The sequence below is a fragment of the Delphinapterus leucas genome, chromosome 12 (genome assembly GCF_059928025.1).
Source record: "Delphinapterus leucas isolate spDelLeu-1000000601 "Yukka" chromosome 12, BTC_Dleu_Yukka2, whole genome shotgun sequence".
Classification (NCBI taxonomy): Eukaryota; Metazoa; Chordata; class Mammalia; order Artiodactyla; family Monodontidae; genus Delphinapterus; species Delphinapterus leucas.
The window spans coordinates 80,931,569-80,948,089 of NC_143140.1; the positions used below are offsets into that span (position 1 = coordinate 80,931,569).

The following is a 16,521-nucleotide window of genomic DNA, read 5'->3' on the forward strand; positions in this document are numbered from 1 at the left end:
AACATCTTTTGCGGTTTCTTCCAGTTGCCTGAACAGAAATGTATTGTTATGTACAACAGAAACATATTAGTGTCTCCCTATAATTTTACACACATACACATGCAGTTTTCTGTTTAGAACTTTCCTCCCCATCTCCTTGCCCTAAACCGCATAGTAAGCTCATTCATTTGTAACCCTTCTTGGCTGCCTGATGTTTTAAAAGTAGTCAGTCAGTGCTGTTACTTTGCTAGCTTCAAAGACGTTGTTTGGAAATGGTATTAAGAAAGCTGGCTACGCAGGGAATACAATACTAGAAATGTAAGACCAGTAACCAGCACTGACTCTTAGAGAAGTATTTGCTGTCAGGATATCCCCAGTCCCTTGCCCAAGAGACATCAAGCCTTCTGCCCTTTAGATACGAAGATATCTGAATGCACTGTCTTTGAGGTAACAAGACACTGTCTGGTCTGAAGAGAATTTCTCAGGCGCGGTGATTGCCTGATGGCACAAACATCGCCTCGTCAGGTTTTCTCACTCTCCGAGAGAGGAAGTGGCACGGATAGGAACGGGTGTTTGGAGCGGCGGGATGGGCCCGGGAGGGGAGGAGACACCGCCCCGCCCTCAGAGGAGGCGGCAGGGAGAGGGAAACCTCTGTGAGGAACCTGCGCCTCGGCCCCTTCCCGCGTCCCCTGCCCCAGGCGGTCGCCAGCGCAGTCCCCGGCAGCGCCGGCCGAGGCGGCGGGAGAAGCGCAATCCCCGTGTCGTGCAGGGCAGCACACGGTCACCCGCGCAGAGGACCTGGCCCCAGACCCACGCCGGTCGCCCGTGCGTGTCTGCGCGCCCACACCCCCTTCGCCGCGCGCAACTCCCACGCCCCGGGCCCGCTGCCTGCCGGGCGCCGGATCCGCCTCCGGGGCTGGACCCAGAGGGTCCTCGGCTGAGTCCCTAGGGCTGCGGCCCCCGCCCTCCCTCCTCCCCGCCCTCCCCCGCCCGCGCTCCTCCCGGTCGCCGCGGCTCCTCCTCCAGAGCTCCCCGCGAGCCGGCGGCGGCGCGGAGCAGGTGCTGACGAAGCCCGCGCATGCCGCTGCCCGGCCCAAGGCGGTAGCGGCGCCGGGCGCTCCGCCCGCCCCCTACTCCGGGCCTCACTCGGTCTCCGGCGCGCACGGGGACATGTCGGTGGCGACGGGCAGCAGTGAGGCGGCCGGCGGGGCCGGCGGCGGCGGCGGCGCGCGGGTTTTCTTCCAGAGCCCCCGGGGCGGCGCCGGCGGCAGCCCAGGCTCGAGCAGCGGTTCGGGCTCCTCCCGGGAGGACTCGGCGCCCGTGGCCACGGCGTCCGCTGCCGGGCACGTTCAGCAGCAGCAGCGGCGCCACCAGCAGGGAAAAGTGACAGTGAAATACGATCGCAAAGAGCTTCGGAAGCGGCTCGTGCTAGAGGAGTGGATCGTGGAGCAGCTGGGACAGCTTTACGGCTGCGAGGTACCTGGACGCGGGACCGGGAGGGTCGGGGGCCTCCCTGGCCCCGCTGCGCAAACACAGGAATTCTCCAGGGCTCTGGCTCCCTGGCGCGCACCGCCCTGGCTCCTGGGGACCCAGGTCTGGGAGCGAGGCGCGGCGTGTTCTCTCTCCAGAGTGCCCTCTGGTGCCGGGGCGCAGCGGTGGGGAAGCCCCTCCCGGGTTCAGCTGCCGGGTGCCCGGAGAGCTGGGGGTCCCCTTGATGGCCGTGCCGAGGGCTGGGTCTTGCTCAGCACGCTGCGTTTCTGCCAGCCCCGGGCTCCTCTCGGCTCCAGCTGCAGCTCCCCGAAGTGGGGCTCGGAGGGGATCACACCGGCTGCGCGCAAACCCACGAGAACAGCGCTCACTTCTGGGACCCTGGCAGACCCGGTTTCTGTGGAGGGGGAGCAGGGAAAAGACTGAAAGCTGCTTAACGGAGAGGAGAGGTTCTGGGGATCTTAGAGACCACCTCGGTTTCTGAAATATACAACAAAATCATAAGCTGAACGCTTTCCCTTTTCTAGCCAGCCCCGACGCACGTCTCCATAATTCGGCCTTGCATTACCAAAGCTGCACACGCTGGGCTTTGTTGAAGCAGCTTTCTTTCTTCCTGCCCAGTTTCAGTTACTCCCGTTGACGGGCGCAGAATGAAAGCCTTGGGCAACCTGGAAGGGTGCCTGGGTGGAAGGAAGGGAGCCTGCGGGTGGTGTGCGGGATGCCCGGAATCGCCCAGCTCCCCCTCCGCCACGACATTTACTTCCCACAGTTCAGGGGCTAAGCTTATACGCAAATCTGACTGCCGCGTCAGGAGAAATAGTTGATGTAAGGAGAAATATTTAGAATAAGCTGTAACAAAAGTATGGCAGAAAAATGACCGAAGCCAAAATGATCGCCCATGAGAGTCTTTAATGTAAATGAAGTATTCTACTTCTCTTAAGGGAGTGGAGTTTGGAAAGGGTGGAAGAATGAAGAGGGTTAATAATTAAGAATATGGTTTCTAAATTAAAGCTAGGTTTGTGTCTATAGGGCTGTTACCCTCTACAGCAAAAATGAAAGCCAGATGAACCCACTGGCTTTTCCTCTGGTTTAGATTTCACACATTTTATGGCCTATTGTGAATACATATTTTCCTTAACATTCTCATCGCGCAAGGAAACAGCATTCTCATTACAGACTCCTGATGAATGATTGTGATATAATGAAGCTTGACTATATGACTAATGGGCTTGTAAAAATATATTGTTTCCCCAGCCCAGCTCTTATAAAAAGCCATTTTAATTGCGTAAATAAAACTGGCCAAAATAGGAAGGGTTTATGGGTTTTTTTTTAAATAGGAAGTTGGCAAAACTCTTTAAAGAAACAATATATTTGATTTAGATGGGATTACTGTGGGGTGGATGGATGTGCTCAGTCTTGCCTCTGTAGAATCCAATTACTTTTCACTTATTTCATACTGGTCTTTATACTCCATTTTGGGTTTGGAGAAGATTTGGGTTAATAGAGAAACTGTTGTTGAAATTAACAGTGATTTAGCAATGTTCTTTTTATGGGAGACTGAATAGATGTAGCTTGGTAAAGAGTTCCAGCCTCTCATCAGGTTGGCAAATCATATATTTTAAAGGTTCTTCTGAATAATTGGGAAAAAATGAAAGATTGAATACTCACTGTATTAAACATGTAGGTTAGGTACCTATTTTAAAGGGTAAATATGACCTTGAATCTTTTCCTTGTACTTCTCCCGTTTCAGACCTCAACGTATAGCAAACAGCTAGAGAGTTGAGAGGTTTTGTGGTGAAATGACACAAGATGCTATAGGCTGCCCACATGTCATTAAAATGGGGCAAATATTCCTCTTCAAGTTGTTCTGTCATTTTAGGTTGAAGAAATGTAAGTCATTGAAAGGGCTGTTGGCAATTTGTAAATACTATATTGATGCTACACCTTCGTTGAATAAGAAAAAGCCTGTGGACTAATAAGTAGCCACGTAAGGGATTGTCTTCTGCCATCTATTCTCCCACTGTTAGGGCTCTATTTTTAGCTTCATTTCTCTGGTCTGGTAGCCTTTCCTTGCTGATAGCTTCAAGTATTTCAGCCTCTGGTTTGTGAATCGAGAAGGACCTACCTGGCTTGTAGCTCTGAATCTCATGAATATGAAGGTTAGGAAATGTCCTTTTTTACACTTAAAATTGGTAATGTCTCCAAATGTTTAGCCCGTGAAATTGACACGGAAAGCCAGCTTGCCAGACTTCGAACCAGCCAGAGGCGTGAGCTATCTGCCAGGTTGGGGGTCTTCCAGAGGAACGTGTATTTAATTTCAGAAGAACTTGCATCAGGCAGGTCAGCAGTTAGATGACTTGTCCTTTTCAGAATAGAAAATAGTGGTCTTTTAAGAGTGGCATAAAGTATGATATTTAAAATTAGAAAGGAGTGGGAGAGAAGAAATACACAGAATGGCTTCTTGGCTATGGTTTTATCTAGAAGTTTGCAGTGGTTTTATACAGAGAATAATACAAAGAGAGAATTTATGGAGTACTTATATTATGCACCGCGTGTTGTTCCAGGCACTGATTCAGTTAGTCATTACAACAACCCATGTGAAGAGAGTGCTGTTATCATCTCTGTTTTACTGATGAGGAAACTGAGACACAGAGGGATTAAGAGGCTTTCCCAAGTTCACATAGCTGGTGAATGTCACTGGGTGAGGTGGGGTAAGAACCCAGCAGTGTGGCTCTGGTCCATGTTCTAAGCACCGAGCCTGCTTATAACTCTGCAGGGTCCTGTGCAAGAGAACAGATGGAGGCCCTCATAGCATGTGTCAAAATGTTTAAAAGTTATGAATCAAGCTAATGAGCATTTATATATATTCTGTCATCCTACCTTGGCAAAGATATCTTCATAGCGGCCTGGAAAGCTAGGCTTGAACTTTGAATTCTCAGATTTCCCAGAGCTCATAGCTGGTTGCGAGAATCTTCCCCTGGGCCAGGACCTGCTTCCCTCGGTTCTTCCCTCGGTTCTTCACCTGTGATACCTTCAATGAGGTAAAGGGCATCGTGTCCACTTGCATGTCCAGTCTGTCCACACCCTTTGTCCCCCCCCCCAACTGTGCCTCTGGCTCCAGCCAGTGGCAAAGTCCCCCTTTGGGAGTCCAGACCTGGAAGGAGCCTGTTCATGCCCTGGAAGTGTCCTGGTATTTGATCAGGGAATTCTGGGGACAGAGTGTAGGCTAAAACCAGATGGAGGGATACCTGCTCTGGATGGGTAAGTCCACCTGGTCCCAGGAACTCTGCAGGAAGGTGAGTGGGGCCCAGGGCTGTGGCCCTCCTACACAGTCTAAGGGTGGTATTGTTAAACACCACATCGTACATAAGCAGAAACTAACACAACACTGTAAAGCAACTATACACCAATAAAAAGTAATAACCCCCGCCCCCCACATCATACAGCCTTTTGGTTACATAAATAAATGTCTTTATAGATTCTAAAATGATTATTTACGTTTATAGTTATTTTCCATTTCATCTTCTTGTACAGTTAGTTACATTTTCGCCTAGGAATTCGCTTATAACAGAACTGCTAGGTTAAATCTACATCCACAGGTAAGAATTTCCGTTTTAAGACATTTTCATATCTCTCCCAAACCCTGATAGTTTTTAAGAGCATTTGAAATCTGGCATAGTGTCTACTTTGACGAGTATTGCAAGAGGACTTAACTGGATAAGTCATGTCAATTTTTCCCATCTTGCCCAGCATCAAGATAACATCTGTACTTCCAGTTTTGCGGTTTGATTTGCTTTGGAAATAAGAGCCTGTTGTTAACCTCGGATTGCTGAAACGCCCGCAGCAGCCTAGCCATGAACAGACTTGTACAGTGAGAGTATCTCCTGGGTTATCCTGAATGTCCATTTAGGGGGCCTTTCCTTTTGCTGCGGCGTCTACATTTTAAAAAGTGGTTTCTAGCACATTACACTTTTTCATCTTCCCTTACTCCTTATGTGCGGGTAAGGGAACCCGCACATACACAAGTTGCAGTGTTTCTTTCCCTTACCAATCATCCTCATTCTGTAAGTCAGTGGTTCTCAGATTTTTTTGATTCTGGCCCTAGAAAGAAACACTCTTGCTGCCTGATACATACACTGACACATGGGTGGATGAAAACAGAGATTCACAAAGCGCCACTTAATGTTACCATGTACGTGAAAGAAAAATCACAACGTTAATATAAAATATGACTTTATTAATGTTGAAATATAATATTCTGTTCTATTTACTTTACCACAATTGCTGGTTGTGACCCTCTAAATTGATTTCATAACACATTTTGGGGTTGTAACCTGCCATTAAAAAAATACAGCTCCTGAAGGGGAAAAGCTTAAGCATATATAAGATAATTAGCTAAAATTTATTGAGTGCTTTCTGTGTATCAGGTATGGTTCATGGAATCCTAGTAACAACCTCTGATATTCCCATTTCATGGATGTGGAAACTGAGGCACAGAGAAGTCAAGAAGTTGCCCCAGGCCCCTCATCTGGGACACAGCAGAGCAGGGCTGTGTCCAGAAAGTCAGCTGTACCTTACTCACTGCTTCCTGAGGTGGGGCAGTGCCTGGCACCTTCTTGAACCCCTGTAGGTTTTCTACTCCCCTGATGCAGCTGTTGTAACTTCTGAGTTGACTGATGTTCCATGTTGGGGGACTCCAGTGTCCGTGGATTTGTTCTCGGATCAGGCCTCCTGTTTTTAGTTCAGGCCTCCTGTTTTTAGTTCAGGTCATTGCTTTGTTCTCGATTCCTACTCTGCAACACCAAATTAGCCTGCTTTGCTGCTTTGTTAGTCCCTCAGCTGGAAGGTAGAAAGTGCTGTCTAGAAGATGGTTTGTGGATTATGTGGTGAATCCCCATTTGTGTAGGTATTTGAGAATGAATAGACTTTTAAACCAAACTGCTTAAAAAAAAAAAACTCCATAAACTCAATCTGTAAAATATTAAGGAATAAATTAGACATGTTAAAAGTCCATGAATAAAAGAATTCTAAATTGCCAAAGGATGAAATGAAAACTGTACTTAACAGGTTTCCCTTTGGAACAATGGTTAGGGAAATTTGGTGTGGAGGCAGTGATTAAAAGAGTAAATGCTTCGAAGCGAGGTGAACCTGAAAGGTACATTGGCCCCAGCATTTAGTAGTGCTTAGAGATCGGGCAATTTCCTTAACCTCTCTGAGCCCCACTTTCCCCCTGCGTTTAAGGGAATAGTCCCGGCCCCTTTGTGGTGGTGTTATGAGGACCAAATGGGTCGGACCGTGGAGCTGGACCTTAGTCGGTGTCATAGTTTGAATCATAACCAGCCACTAACTGTTGGTCGTTCTCTGTGATGTGGGAGAGCAGGAGGGGGGAAGAAAAAAGAAGTATTCATACCTATTTGGTGGTAGAATTTGGAGACGGATGTGAGGTCAGAGGCTTTGGTGTATTTTTGAACTTGAACATGGGCAAATATTCGCTCTCTCATTCCCTTTTTTCCTAGAGTCTTCCTCATTCTGGAAGTTCCTGTGGATTTTCATATATGTGGAGAGAAGTTAGGCATCAACAATTTGAAGACAAGATTGGTCTTAATTTTCTTTGTCTGTGTTCCTTGTAGGGCACAGTTCTTCGGCCCTTAAGCATTTATTTGAGTGAATGAAAAAGGGTCAACCTTCCGAAAACCTTTTAAAAGTCATTGATCTTTTAGTACCGGCTTATTTGGTGGTGCTCCTTTATCATACTCATGGCTGTGGAAAAAAACTGGTGCAGGGTTTGGTTACAATCATCTATATCAAGCTCTTGCATCATTACTGTTTTATTTCAGCATTTTTGGATATACACCTACCTCCATTGACCTATTTGCTCAAAAGAGGAATTTAAAGACAGTAGTCGCAGCTAATTGATTTTTAAGCTTAGACTGAGAGAATTCTTTTGAAAATTGAATCTTCCTCATGTCTCCCGTCCACTCTTTTCCTTTGCTTCTACCGTTCCCCTTGCCACACTAGCCTACCTGCCCTTCTCATCTCTGACACCTGTTTGTTTCCAGTATCTTCCGTTTTTCTTTCACCTTTGAAACAACCTGGCTTCATAGGGTACTCTTGCCCAGCTCATAGTCTCCTCAAAGACATCATCTCTTTCTAGATGGAGGGAACAACTGAGTCTGTTTCATTTTCCATGTGGTGTGTGCACCATGTGCATAACTGCATTTTGTAGTTTACTCTCTTGTCTCCCGTTTCCTGCACTTGTCTATTTCAAACCTTCACCTGTCTTTTAAAAAATCATTATTATTATTATTTTTAATTTTGTTTTTTGCTGTGTTGGGTCTTTGTTGCTGCACACGGGCTTTGTCTAGTTGCGGCGAGCAGGGGCTACTCTTCGTTGCGGTGTGCGGGCTTCTCATTGCGTTGGCTTCTCTTGTCGCAGAGCCCGAGCTCTAGGCGCGTGGGCTTCAGTAGTTGTGGCTCGTGGGCTCAGTAGTTGTGGCTCTCGGGCTCTAGAGTGCAGGCTCAGTAGTTGTGGCACACAGGCTTAGTTGCTCCACAGCATGTGGGGATCTTCCCAGACCAGGGCTTGAACCCGTGTCCCCTGCGTTGGCAGGCGGAGTCTTAACCACTGCGCCACCAGGGAAGTCCCCACCTGTCTTTTCAAGGCATCCTTTCTGTTACCTGCCCTGTCCCTTGCAGCCTCCCGCTGTTCTATCCAATCCATCCACCCTCCCGGGCACTTCCTCCTCTTAATTACCTTCCTACCTGGGCTGCTTTTCAACCTCCTCCTTTCACCCCAGCACATACACAAGTTGCAGTGTTTCTTTCCCTTACCAACAACCTCCTACCACAAAAATGCTTCCCTTCCTCAATCCTGTACTCCCTCTGGTTGCTGCCCTATCTTCTCCTTCCCTTACTATTTTTCTAGATCTTTCTCCCGCCATGACACCCACTGTTTATCCACTGCAATCTGATGTTGGCTCCTCCCATGGCTTCCCTGAGGATCTTCTTGCTTTGCAGTCCAGTGGTTTGTTTGGATCTTTTTTACTTGACCTTCTGAGGCATTAGGTGCCCTTCACCATTTCCTAGGGAAGCCTTTGAGCAGTCCTCTCCTGGCTCTCATCCTAATCTCTAGCTACCCTTCCAGCCTCCTTTCTGGCTTTTCGCCCTCTGCCCACCTCTTCAGTGCTGTCACACTGGCTCTGTCTCTGGGCCTCTGCTCTATTCTTTCTAATTTTTTCCCCACTCCTGCATCCTCTTTCTGGTTGATAGGAATACTCCTGTGGCTTCAGTTGCTGGCCATGTGCTGACAACTCTTCAATCTGTATATTTCGCCCTGATCTGTTTTCTGAGTACCAGACATACTCAGATGCCCCGTGGGAACCTCAACTTCAGCTGCTCTGAAACTGAGTTTCTCATTTTCCTCTGCAACCTGCCCCTCTTCCTCAGTTCCCTGGGTGAATGGTAGGCACGCTGTCCACAGGTGTCCCAGCCAAGAGTATGCTGGCATCCTCCTCTGACCTCTCCCTGCGGGTCACATCCAGCAGTCAGGAGGTGTTGTGGACGCCTCCTTAGAGCTCTGGAATCTGATTCTTTGGCTTCTCACTGCCACCGCTTTAGTCCAGCACCATATAATTTCTCACCTGTATTATAGAAGAGACACTTTGGTCTCATGTCCCTCAAATTACTGCTCCTACTAGCACTGGTTCTACTACCAGCTCTCTACTATTGCTGCCGTTATCGCTACTTCTGGTACTCAAGTAGCTCTCGGTGGAGGGCCAGGTGATATATACATTTTATCTCCTCCAGTCGACCCTGACAGTAACTTCATGAGGTGGGCGGTATTATCTTAATTTCTTCTCGTTATAGAGGAAGAAACTGAGGTCAGAGAAGTTGTTCCTTGTGCTTGTCCAAGGTCATGCTGACTCCCAAAGTCACATAGCCTCGATGCTACCGTGGCTCCCAGTAGCAGCTGCATTTATTAAGTTCTTACTGCACAACCCGTCCTTCCTGAGCCCTCGTTCATTCCCTGCAGTAACTCTGCAAGGGAGGTAGAGAGACTGAGGTACAGAGAGCTTGAGCGACAGGTCCCAGTCAGAGGCCACGTGATTCTCAAGTGGCAGAGGCCGGAGCGAAGCCCTGTCTCTGGTTCCTGGGCTGGGGTCTTCTCCTCTTGTCCTTCATCTCCAGCTCTCCCTCACCACGGAAGCTTCAGAGCCCCCTCCACACGGCCGTCTGGAGTGTTTCTAAAATCCTGACCGGATCTAGTCCCTCCCCACAGCCTTCAGGATATGGCCTGCGACAAGGCTCAGGGCTCCGCTCCTGCCCCCTCTCTGGTCTCATCTCCTTCCCCCACCCCACCCTTGCTTCTTAAGTTATCAACCGAGGTCCTAGTGCAGGTCAGGCAGGAACCCCTTCCCGTTTGTCTCCCTCTGCCAGAATCACCTCTCCCTCCCTCCTCCTCACCTGCCTACCTCTTACCTGCTCTCCTCCAGCAAACCTCTGTCACAGGTGTCGTCACTGGCAGGCTGGCTGATAGCCCTTTGCTGGCCTGTGCTCACCCCTGTCTCGGCACCTTTCTATAATCCTGTCTCCTGCAGCTTCTGAGGGCAAAATCTTGTGGTCCCTGCAGCCCTAGTGGCCTCTTGCATCCTGGCTGCACTCAGGGGTCCAGGACCTGGCTGTCAAGTGAGTGATGCAGAAACTGGTCCCTAGACCAGACGGCAGCACCTTCCAGTGCCGTGCATTTCAGAAATACATACCCCAAGTTAAGGGCATTAATCTAATTTGGCTCTACCTGTATTAAAAATCTGCTCTTCATGGGACTTCCTTGGCAGTCCAGTGGTTAAGACCCCGAGCTTCCACTGCAGGGAGCGTGGGTTTGATCCCTGGTTGGGGAACTAAGATCCCGCATGCTGCACGCAGTGCAAACAACAACAAAAAAATCTGCTCTTCTATCGTTGACCTGAAGTTTCAGTTCTTTTTCATGCTTAGGAATTATATACATGTGGTTTTTTTTTTTTTTTTTTTTTGGTACATGGGCCTCTCACTGTTGTGGTCTCTCCCGTTGCGGAGCACAGGCTCTGGACGCACAGGCTCAGCGGCCATGGCTCCGCGGCATGTGGGATCCTCCCAGACCGGGGCACGAACCCGTGTCCCCTGCATCGGCAGGCGGACTCTCAACCACTGCGCCATCAGGGAAGCCCCTACATGTGGTTTTTTGAAACTGTGAGCTCAGAGGACGTTATGATGGAATAAGGCACAGATGCCCGGGTGATGAAAGTCTTCAAAGGAAGTAATCACACGTTACTGCCATTCTTCTCTGTAATTTTAACTTTTCAGTATGTACAAGAATATTATTTTGTTTGCACAGTAATCGTTCATTTCTTTGGAAGTGGAGATGCTTGCTGTGCTGGGAAGGGGTGAGGGCTTTTCCATTAGAAGATAAGATTCGGAGCAACAGGCTCACACAAGTCTGGATAGAACAAGGAATGAAAGCCAGGATTCCTGCCTCTGCTTAAAAGTTCGGGCCAATAAATTCTCACCAGATTTTTCTTAGTCACCACTGGCATTTTGGAAATCTGTTCCACTGTGTAAAAGCTTAGAAAAAAGAAGAGACCAGAGTGTGAATTAGTCTGTAAAGCGTCACTTTATGGTTGAAGAAAAAATGATCACAGAAGGGCTTTTCCTTTTTGAAAGAATCCTTAGGTCAAGCTGTGGAAAGACCTGTGGAGGGAAGGAATATTCATTCATTCCAACAGATATTTACATAGATGGGAAAGAGGAAGAAGATGCCTTCATCCATTTAAACTGTATAAGAGAAAAAGAGAAAGTAAAGGAACCCTTCCTGTTACAGGGGAAGAATGGAGGTGTCCATATGATTGGAAGCCCTTTGAGGGTGGGAACTGTTTCCTGTTCACGGTTGTATTAGTGTTTTCAATACATTTATTTACCACATAGTGGTTGTGTATTTCTTCCTTTACTCAAAGCCTGTTTTCGGGAAGGGTTATCTTAAATTCATTGACATTATAATGTAAATGACTAAAAACACTTTATCGTTGGTGTTAATAGGAAGTAAGGTCTTAAGTAAGAGAAAGTCGTCACTTAATAGCTGAACTTCAGGAGTGAATACACAGGGCAGGCTGTATCATTTGTGGGCTGTGGGACCATGTTGGCATCTATGAGATCTATGACTCGAAACGTGTCCCCAATATGATGTGGTGGGAAGGGTCCTGGCCTCAGTTCTAGCAGGGCTGCCGCTTACCAGCCAGATGACCTTGGCAAGTCATTTTCACATAGGCGTTTGTTTTCAGGTTTTCTTTCCTCATTTGAAAAAAACAAAAAAGAGGGAAGTCTAGGGCTTTCAAGCTCTGATCTTTATAGAGATTCTATAATAAAGCTGACCGTGCATTGGAGAAAATGAGATTTATTAAAGAGAGGGTGATATTTAAAGCAGTAATAGAGGGTCTTTCCTCTCAAGGCAAACCTGAGACAGACTAGTTCACCAAAGGATCATCCGATTTACATAGTCATTTCAGTAGCTAAAGTGAGTGTCTCCAACCTTCCCTTGCATGATGTCTTATGTGATGCCACTTGGATGGGAAGGATCCAGCTGAGAAGCCTTTTTAAAAAAAACCCTCTTTTCCCCTCCAGCACTTCCTCCCCACTGTTGATTTCCAAGTTAAATTTGAAATCTAACAGTGTAGATACTCAGAGCTACCCTATCTGCCTATTGTTTTTTTTTTTTTTTTTCATTTAATTGGGTTAACCTTTAAGAAGAGCTGGCATATATGACTTAAAGCTTTTAGGCATATAAGTTATAATATTGCCTGTTGGAGGCCTTTCCTGTTATTATTTGTCCATTATCTTGGCAGCTTATAATTAACTAATGGTGGTATTTATTTTAACTTGAGGAAGATTTGTGTTGAGATATAAAACGAGCATCTGAGAGAGAAAAGTGCAGCAGCTTTAGGAAATAAATTTTTAAAAAGGCAAAGAGTACAAATTAGCCTACATAAGAGTCTAAATAAATCTGTACTAAACAAATTAATTTTCACTGGGGAATTTATTCCTGGAATGTCACTTTATAGTTAGTTTTAGAACATGATGGGATAGAAGAAAGAAAGTAAGATTTTTCATAGGCAGTTCCGGTAGGAAGTGAAAAGCAGAATTGATTGATCTTTATAATATTTGTTTATTTTGTTTCATGATAGAATCCATAAAGCACCATCAGATAATCCCATTCATCCACACAAAAGCCCTGTGATGTAAGTAGTTATCCTATTTTTAAAATGTGAAAATTGAGACTCAGAGGGGCTTAGTAACATGCCCACGTTGAAATTGCCAGTAAGAAGAAAAGGAAGACTCAGAGTTGGAAACAGCTCTTGGAAACCACGAACATCAGTTTCACCTTCACCCCCTGATCGTTTCCATGTATTCTAGCATTTTTGACCGATACACTGGGCAAGCCTTTTCTGCTTAATTTATTTGACATATTTTCAAATATACTGCATCTTAGTTGAACACTTTACAGTATTCTGTTATTTTTTAGCTGAACCATTTACAGGATTCAGCTGTTTCTTTAGAAAAATTCAAATCTATTAGTTCTCAAGTATACATCACAGTTGAGTGTGCTACTTATTTCTGATTGCCAGGTTTGCATGAGCAGTTAGTATTGGAGTCCTTATGTTCTCTATTTATCCACTTAGATGGAATTTTGAGGTAAAAAGTTGGAAACTCACTTTAAATAAGCCATTTTATCCTACATGTTTGAAAGTACCAAATATTACCTTTGACATGGCTGAAGTAAAGAAATAATGCTTCTTCTAAATAAAATGTGAAAAACCCTTAACAACATCCTTTGCTTCTCTGCCTAAGGATGTTTTTGTCCTGAGCTGCTATGGTCCACCATCTATTAATATCTTTTATGTTTTCTATGTCAGTAGTACAGCTGACAGAGCTGCTTCATTCGTTTCTGCAAATGTTAATGGAATCAAATCTGTTTCAAGCCAGGCAGGTAAGATGTTGAGTTTTCGGATTGGTAAAGTTAGCTTCTCTTCTTAGTTCTTATGAGCTAATACTCCACATAACAATTCTAACTAGTCAACTGGTTTTTCTCCTGTTTGTGATGGGGTGTGGAAGCTCTCTAACAAGTCGGAAGAAAGTGAGTCATTGATTTGGTGCTAAAACATGATTATGCTTGCTATAATGAAAACACTTTACAAATATTACAACTAAAAAAAAATAACATGTACTATCTCTGGTAGACAAGGGCCTTTTGTTAAGCTAAAATATTCCATTTCTTCATCAAACCCCAGATGGTTCAGTATTTAGTAAGCTTATGCCAGAAGCACTTTATATGGATGGATGTTTAGATAGTGAAAGTGTGTGTGTGTGTGTGTGTGTGTGTGTGTGTGTATCTAGGTAAACAGACAGACCATCACCCAAACTAGCCTGAGTCTTTAAAAGCATTTAGTTGCCAGTCACGTCTCAAACTTCTGCAATATTCCCATGTTAAATTTCAGAGAGGGACAGTGAGCTGCCTTTAATACGTGGAAGATCCTTGGGTTGAGTTAACTCATTATTCTGAAGAAGAAGAAAATGAGGAACGAGTTTTTATCCTTGACACCTTACTGTAAATTGCCTTGCATAAAGCAATTTAAAACAATCAAGGAGGGCAAAGAATGAGATACAGAGAACATATAAAACAGTAAAGTGAAATCCAAATTCTCAAGCCAGTCGTTATGACTAAGACACTGACCCCCTCAGCTGCCTCCGCGGGTGCAAGGCCGACCTCTGAGCAGTCCTGAAGGGCGTGAGTGTGGACCTGGCCTTCCTCCCAAGGAATTCAGGCTATCTTTTCCATTTCACTAATCAAAACAAACTGAAGTTTTTAGAGACGGCTTCTTACTGGTGATAGGAAATAGGTTGTCTCATCTCAAGATCCCTACTGGTTGGGATCACGGTTCTTTTTCCATCCTTTATGCCGGGACGGGTAGGAGTGGGCGTGGTCTTCCAGAAGGAGGAGGCAGGCTCCCCTGACCCGCCTTTATTTGCAGACTGTGTGTGAGCCGTCAATCTTGGCTTCCTTTAATTTCCCCCTTTAAATGATAGAGCCCTCTCGGGGATGTTTTGAGGGTTAATAAGGTTAAAAAATCATCCCAGGATAAGTCAAGGATACTTATGAAAGTACTACTAGCAACATCTGTGATCTTTTTTTCCATAGTTAATTCTGCCTTGTTAATACATATATTCAAATGAAAGGTACGTCCTTTGGTCAAGAAGAGAGAAGAGGCTTTTGGAGTTTTGTGGGTTTTTTTGCGCTACGCGGGCCTCTCACTGTTGTGGCCTCTCCCGTTGCGGAGCACAGGCTCCGGACGCGCAGGCTCAGCGGCCATGGCTCACGGGCCCAGCCGCTCCGCGGCATGTGGGATCTTCCCGGACCGGGGCACGAACCCGTGTCCCCTGCATCGGCAGGCGGACTCTCAACCACTGCGCCACCAGGGAAGCCCTGGAGTTTTTTTGTTTTGAATAATTTTTGGTGGAGTTTACACCTTGATTGAAAATTTTGGTCACACACCAGGTTTTGTGGATATAGAATAATCTAGTCAGTGTCCCAATGAAAAGTCTTCTTGTTGGGTTGCTTCAAGAAAATTACCTTTTTAATTCAAGAGAATTATCACATTTGAGTTAAGTGATAATGGTTAACTTGCATTCTGGATACAAATCATTTTCATAGGATGTCTTTGTGCTTAGAAAAAAGACTGCAAAGATATAATAAAAAGTGCTTTTTAGTATCATTATGGGTACTTTTAATTTTATTTATGCTTTGTACAATGAATGTGTATTCCTTTCATAAGAGAAATCTAAGTTATCGTAAGAAAAGGCTTCCTTTCTCTTCCATGATCAGTCTGTCTCCTGTCACAGGGCTTGATAATGTTCAGAGCAACTTTTGGGGTGTTTTGCCTTCTCAGGCAGTTTTTTTTTTTTTTTTTTTTTTTGTGGTACGCGGGCCTCTCACTGTAGTGGCCTCTCCCGCTGCGGAGCACAGGCTCTGGACGCGCAGGCTCAGCGGCCATGGCTTACAGGCCCAGTCGCTCCGCAGCATGTGGGATCTTCCCGGACCGGGGCCCGAACCCGTGTCCCCTGCATCGGCAGGCGGACTCCCAACCACTGCGCCACCAGGGAAGCCCACATTTTTTTTTAATTGCAAACAGTTAAGGGGAAAATGAGCCAACAAGTGTGTTCGTATTAAATGCTTTTCATTTTCAGAATAACTAGTGATAAGGCTTTTGGAAAGTAGGGTGTCTATCTTTTTGGGTGGAAAGACCATCTGTGGAGAGGATGGTGCTACCAACCACAGGACAGAAGGAAGTTTAGAAGGAAGATGGGATCACCCTTTACCTTCTCTGAGGAGCCCATCCCCATCCTCCTACGCAAAAGGGGCTTTCTTCTTCATCTTCAGCCTTTCCATCAAGTATCATAGAGCTGTACACTTAAGATCTGTGCATTTAATGGTATGTAAATAATGCCTCAATAAAGTGCTAGACACACAGACACAAGACTCTCTCCCCGTTTCCTCCTCTCCTTGCCCAGATCTAACAGGGAGCTTGTCTGTACCTTTTGCCCGCATTTTAGCACCTTCTGCTCCCCGCAGCCCACTGCTGTGTCGCTGTCTCTCCACCCAGAGGACTTATGCCCTTCAGGTTGCTGAGACCCTCGTGTCCCTCTCAGTTCTCGTCTTTTGTGTTTTTTTGTTTCTTTTTAAATAAATTTATCTCAGAATAAATTTGGAATTGGAATAAAATTGGAATCCTGGGCATTTTCTCTCTTCTTTTTTTTTTGAATGTTTGAATTTTATTTTATTTATTTTTTTATACACCAGGTTCTTTTTAGTTATCCATTTTATACATATTAGTGTATATATGTCAATCCCAGTCTCCCAGTTCATCCCACCAACCCCCTCAGCAGTGTTTGCCCTGCTTTCTGAAGCCACTCTATCCATTATCCATCCATCAGCCATCTTGCCCTCCGTCCATCCTCCCATCAGCCATTGTG

The 16,521-nt window shown here is 45.9% G+C and overlaps 1 protein-coding gene across 2 annotated transcripts in view; it reads left to right on the forward strand.

Moving 5' to 3' along the window:
• Positions 1-647: 647 nt before the first annotated feature.
• PPP1R14C (protein phosphatase 1 regulatory inhibitor subunit 14C) overlaps positions 648-16,521 on the forward strand; it is an 87,453-nt gene continuing 71,579 nt past the window's right edge. Inside the window, exon 1 of one of the 2 annotated variants that reach the window (XM_022559138.2) lies at positions 648-1,455. In XM_022559138.2, the coding sequence (XP_022414846.2) occupies positions 1,150-1,455 (306 nt within the window). In that variant the 5' untranslated portion in view covers positions 648-1,149. The remainder of the gene's footprint in view (positions 1,456-16,521) is intronic. The other variant, XM_089922135.1, reaches the window with a different exon arrangement.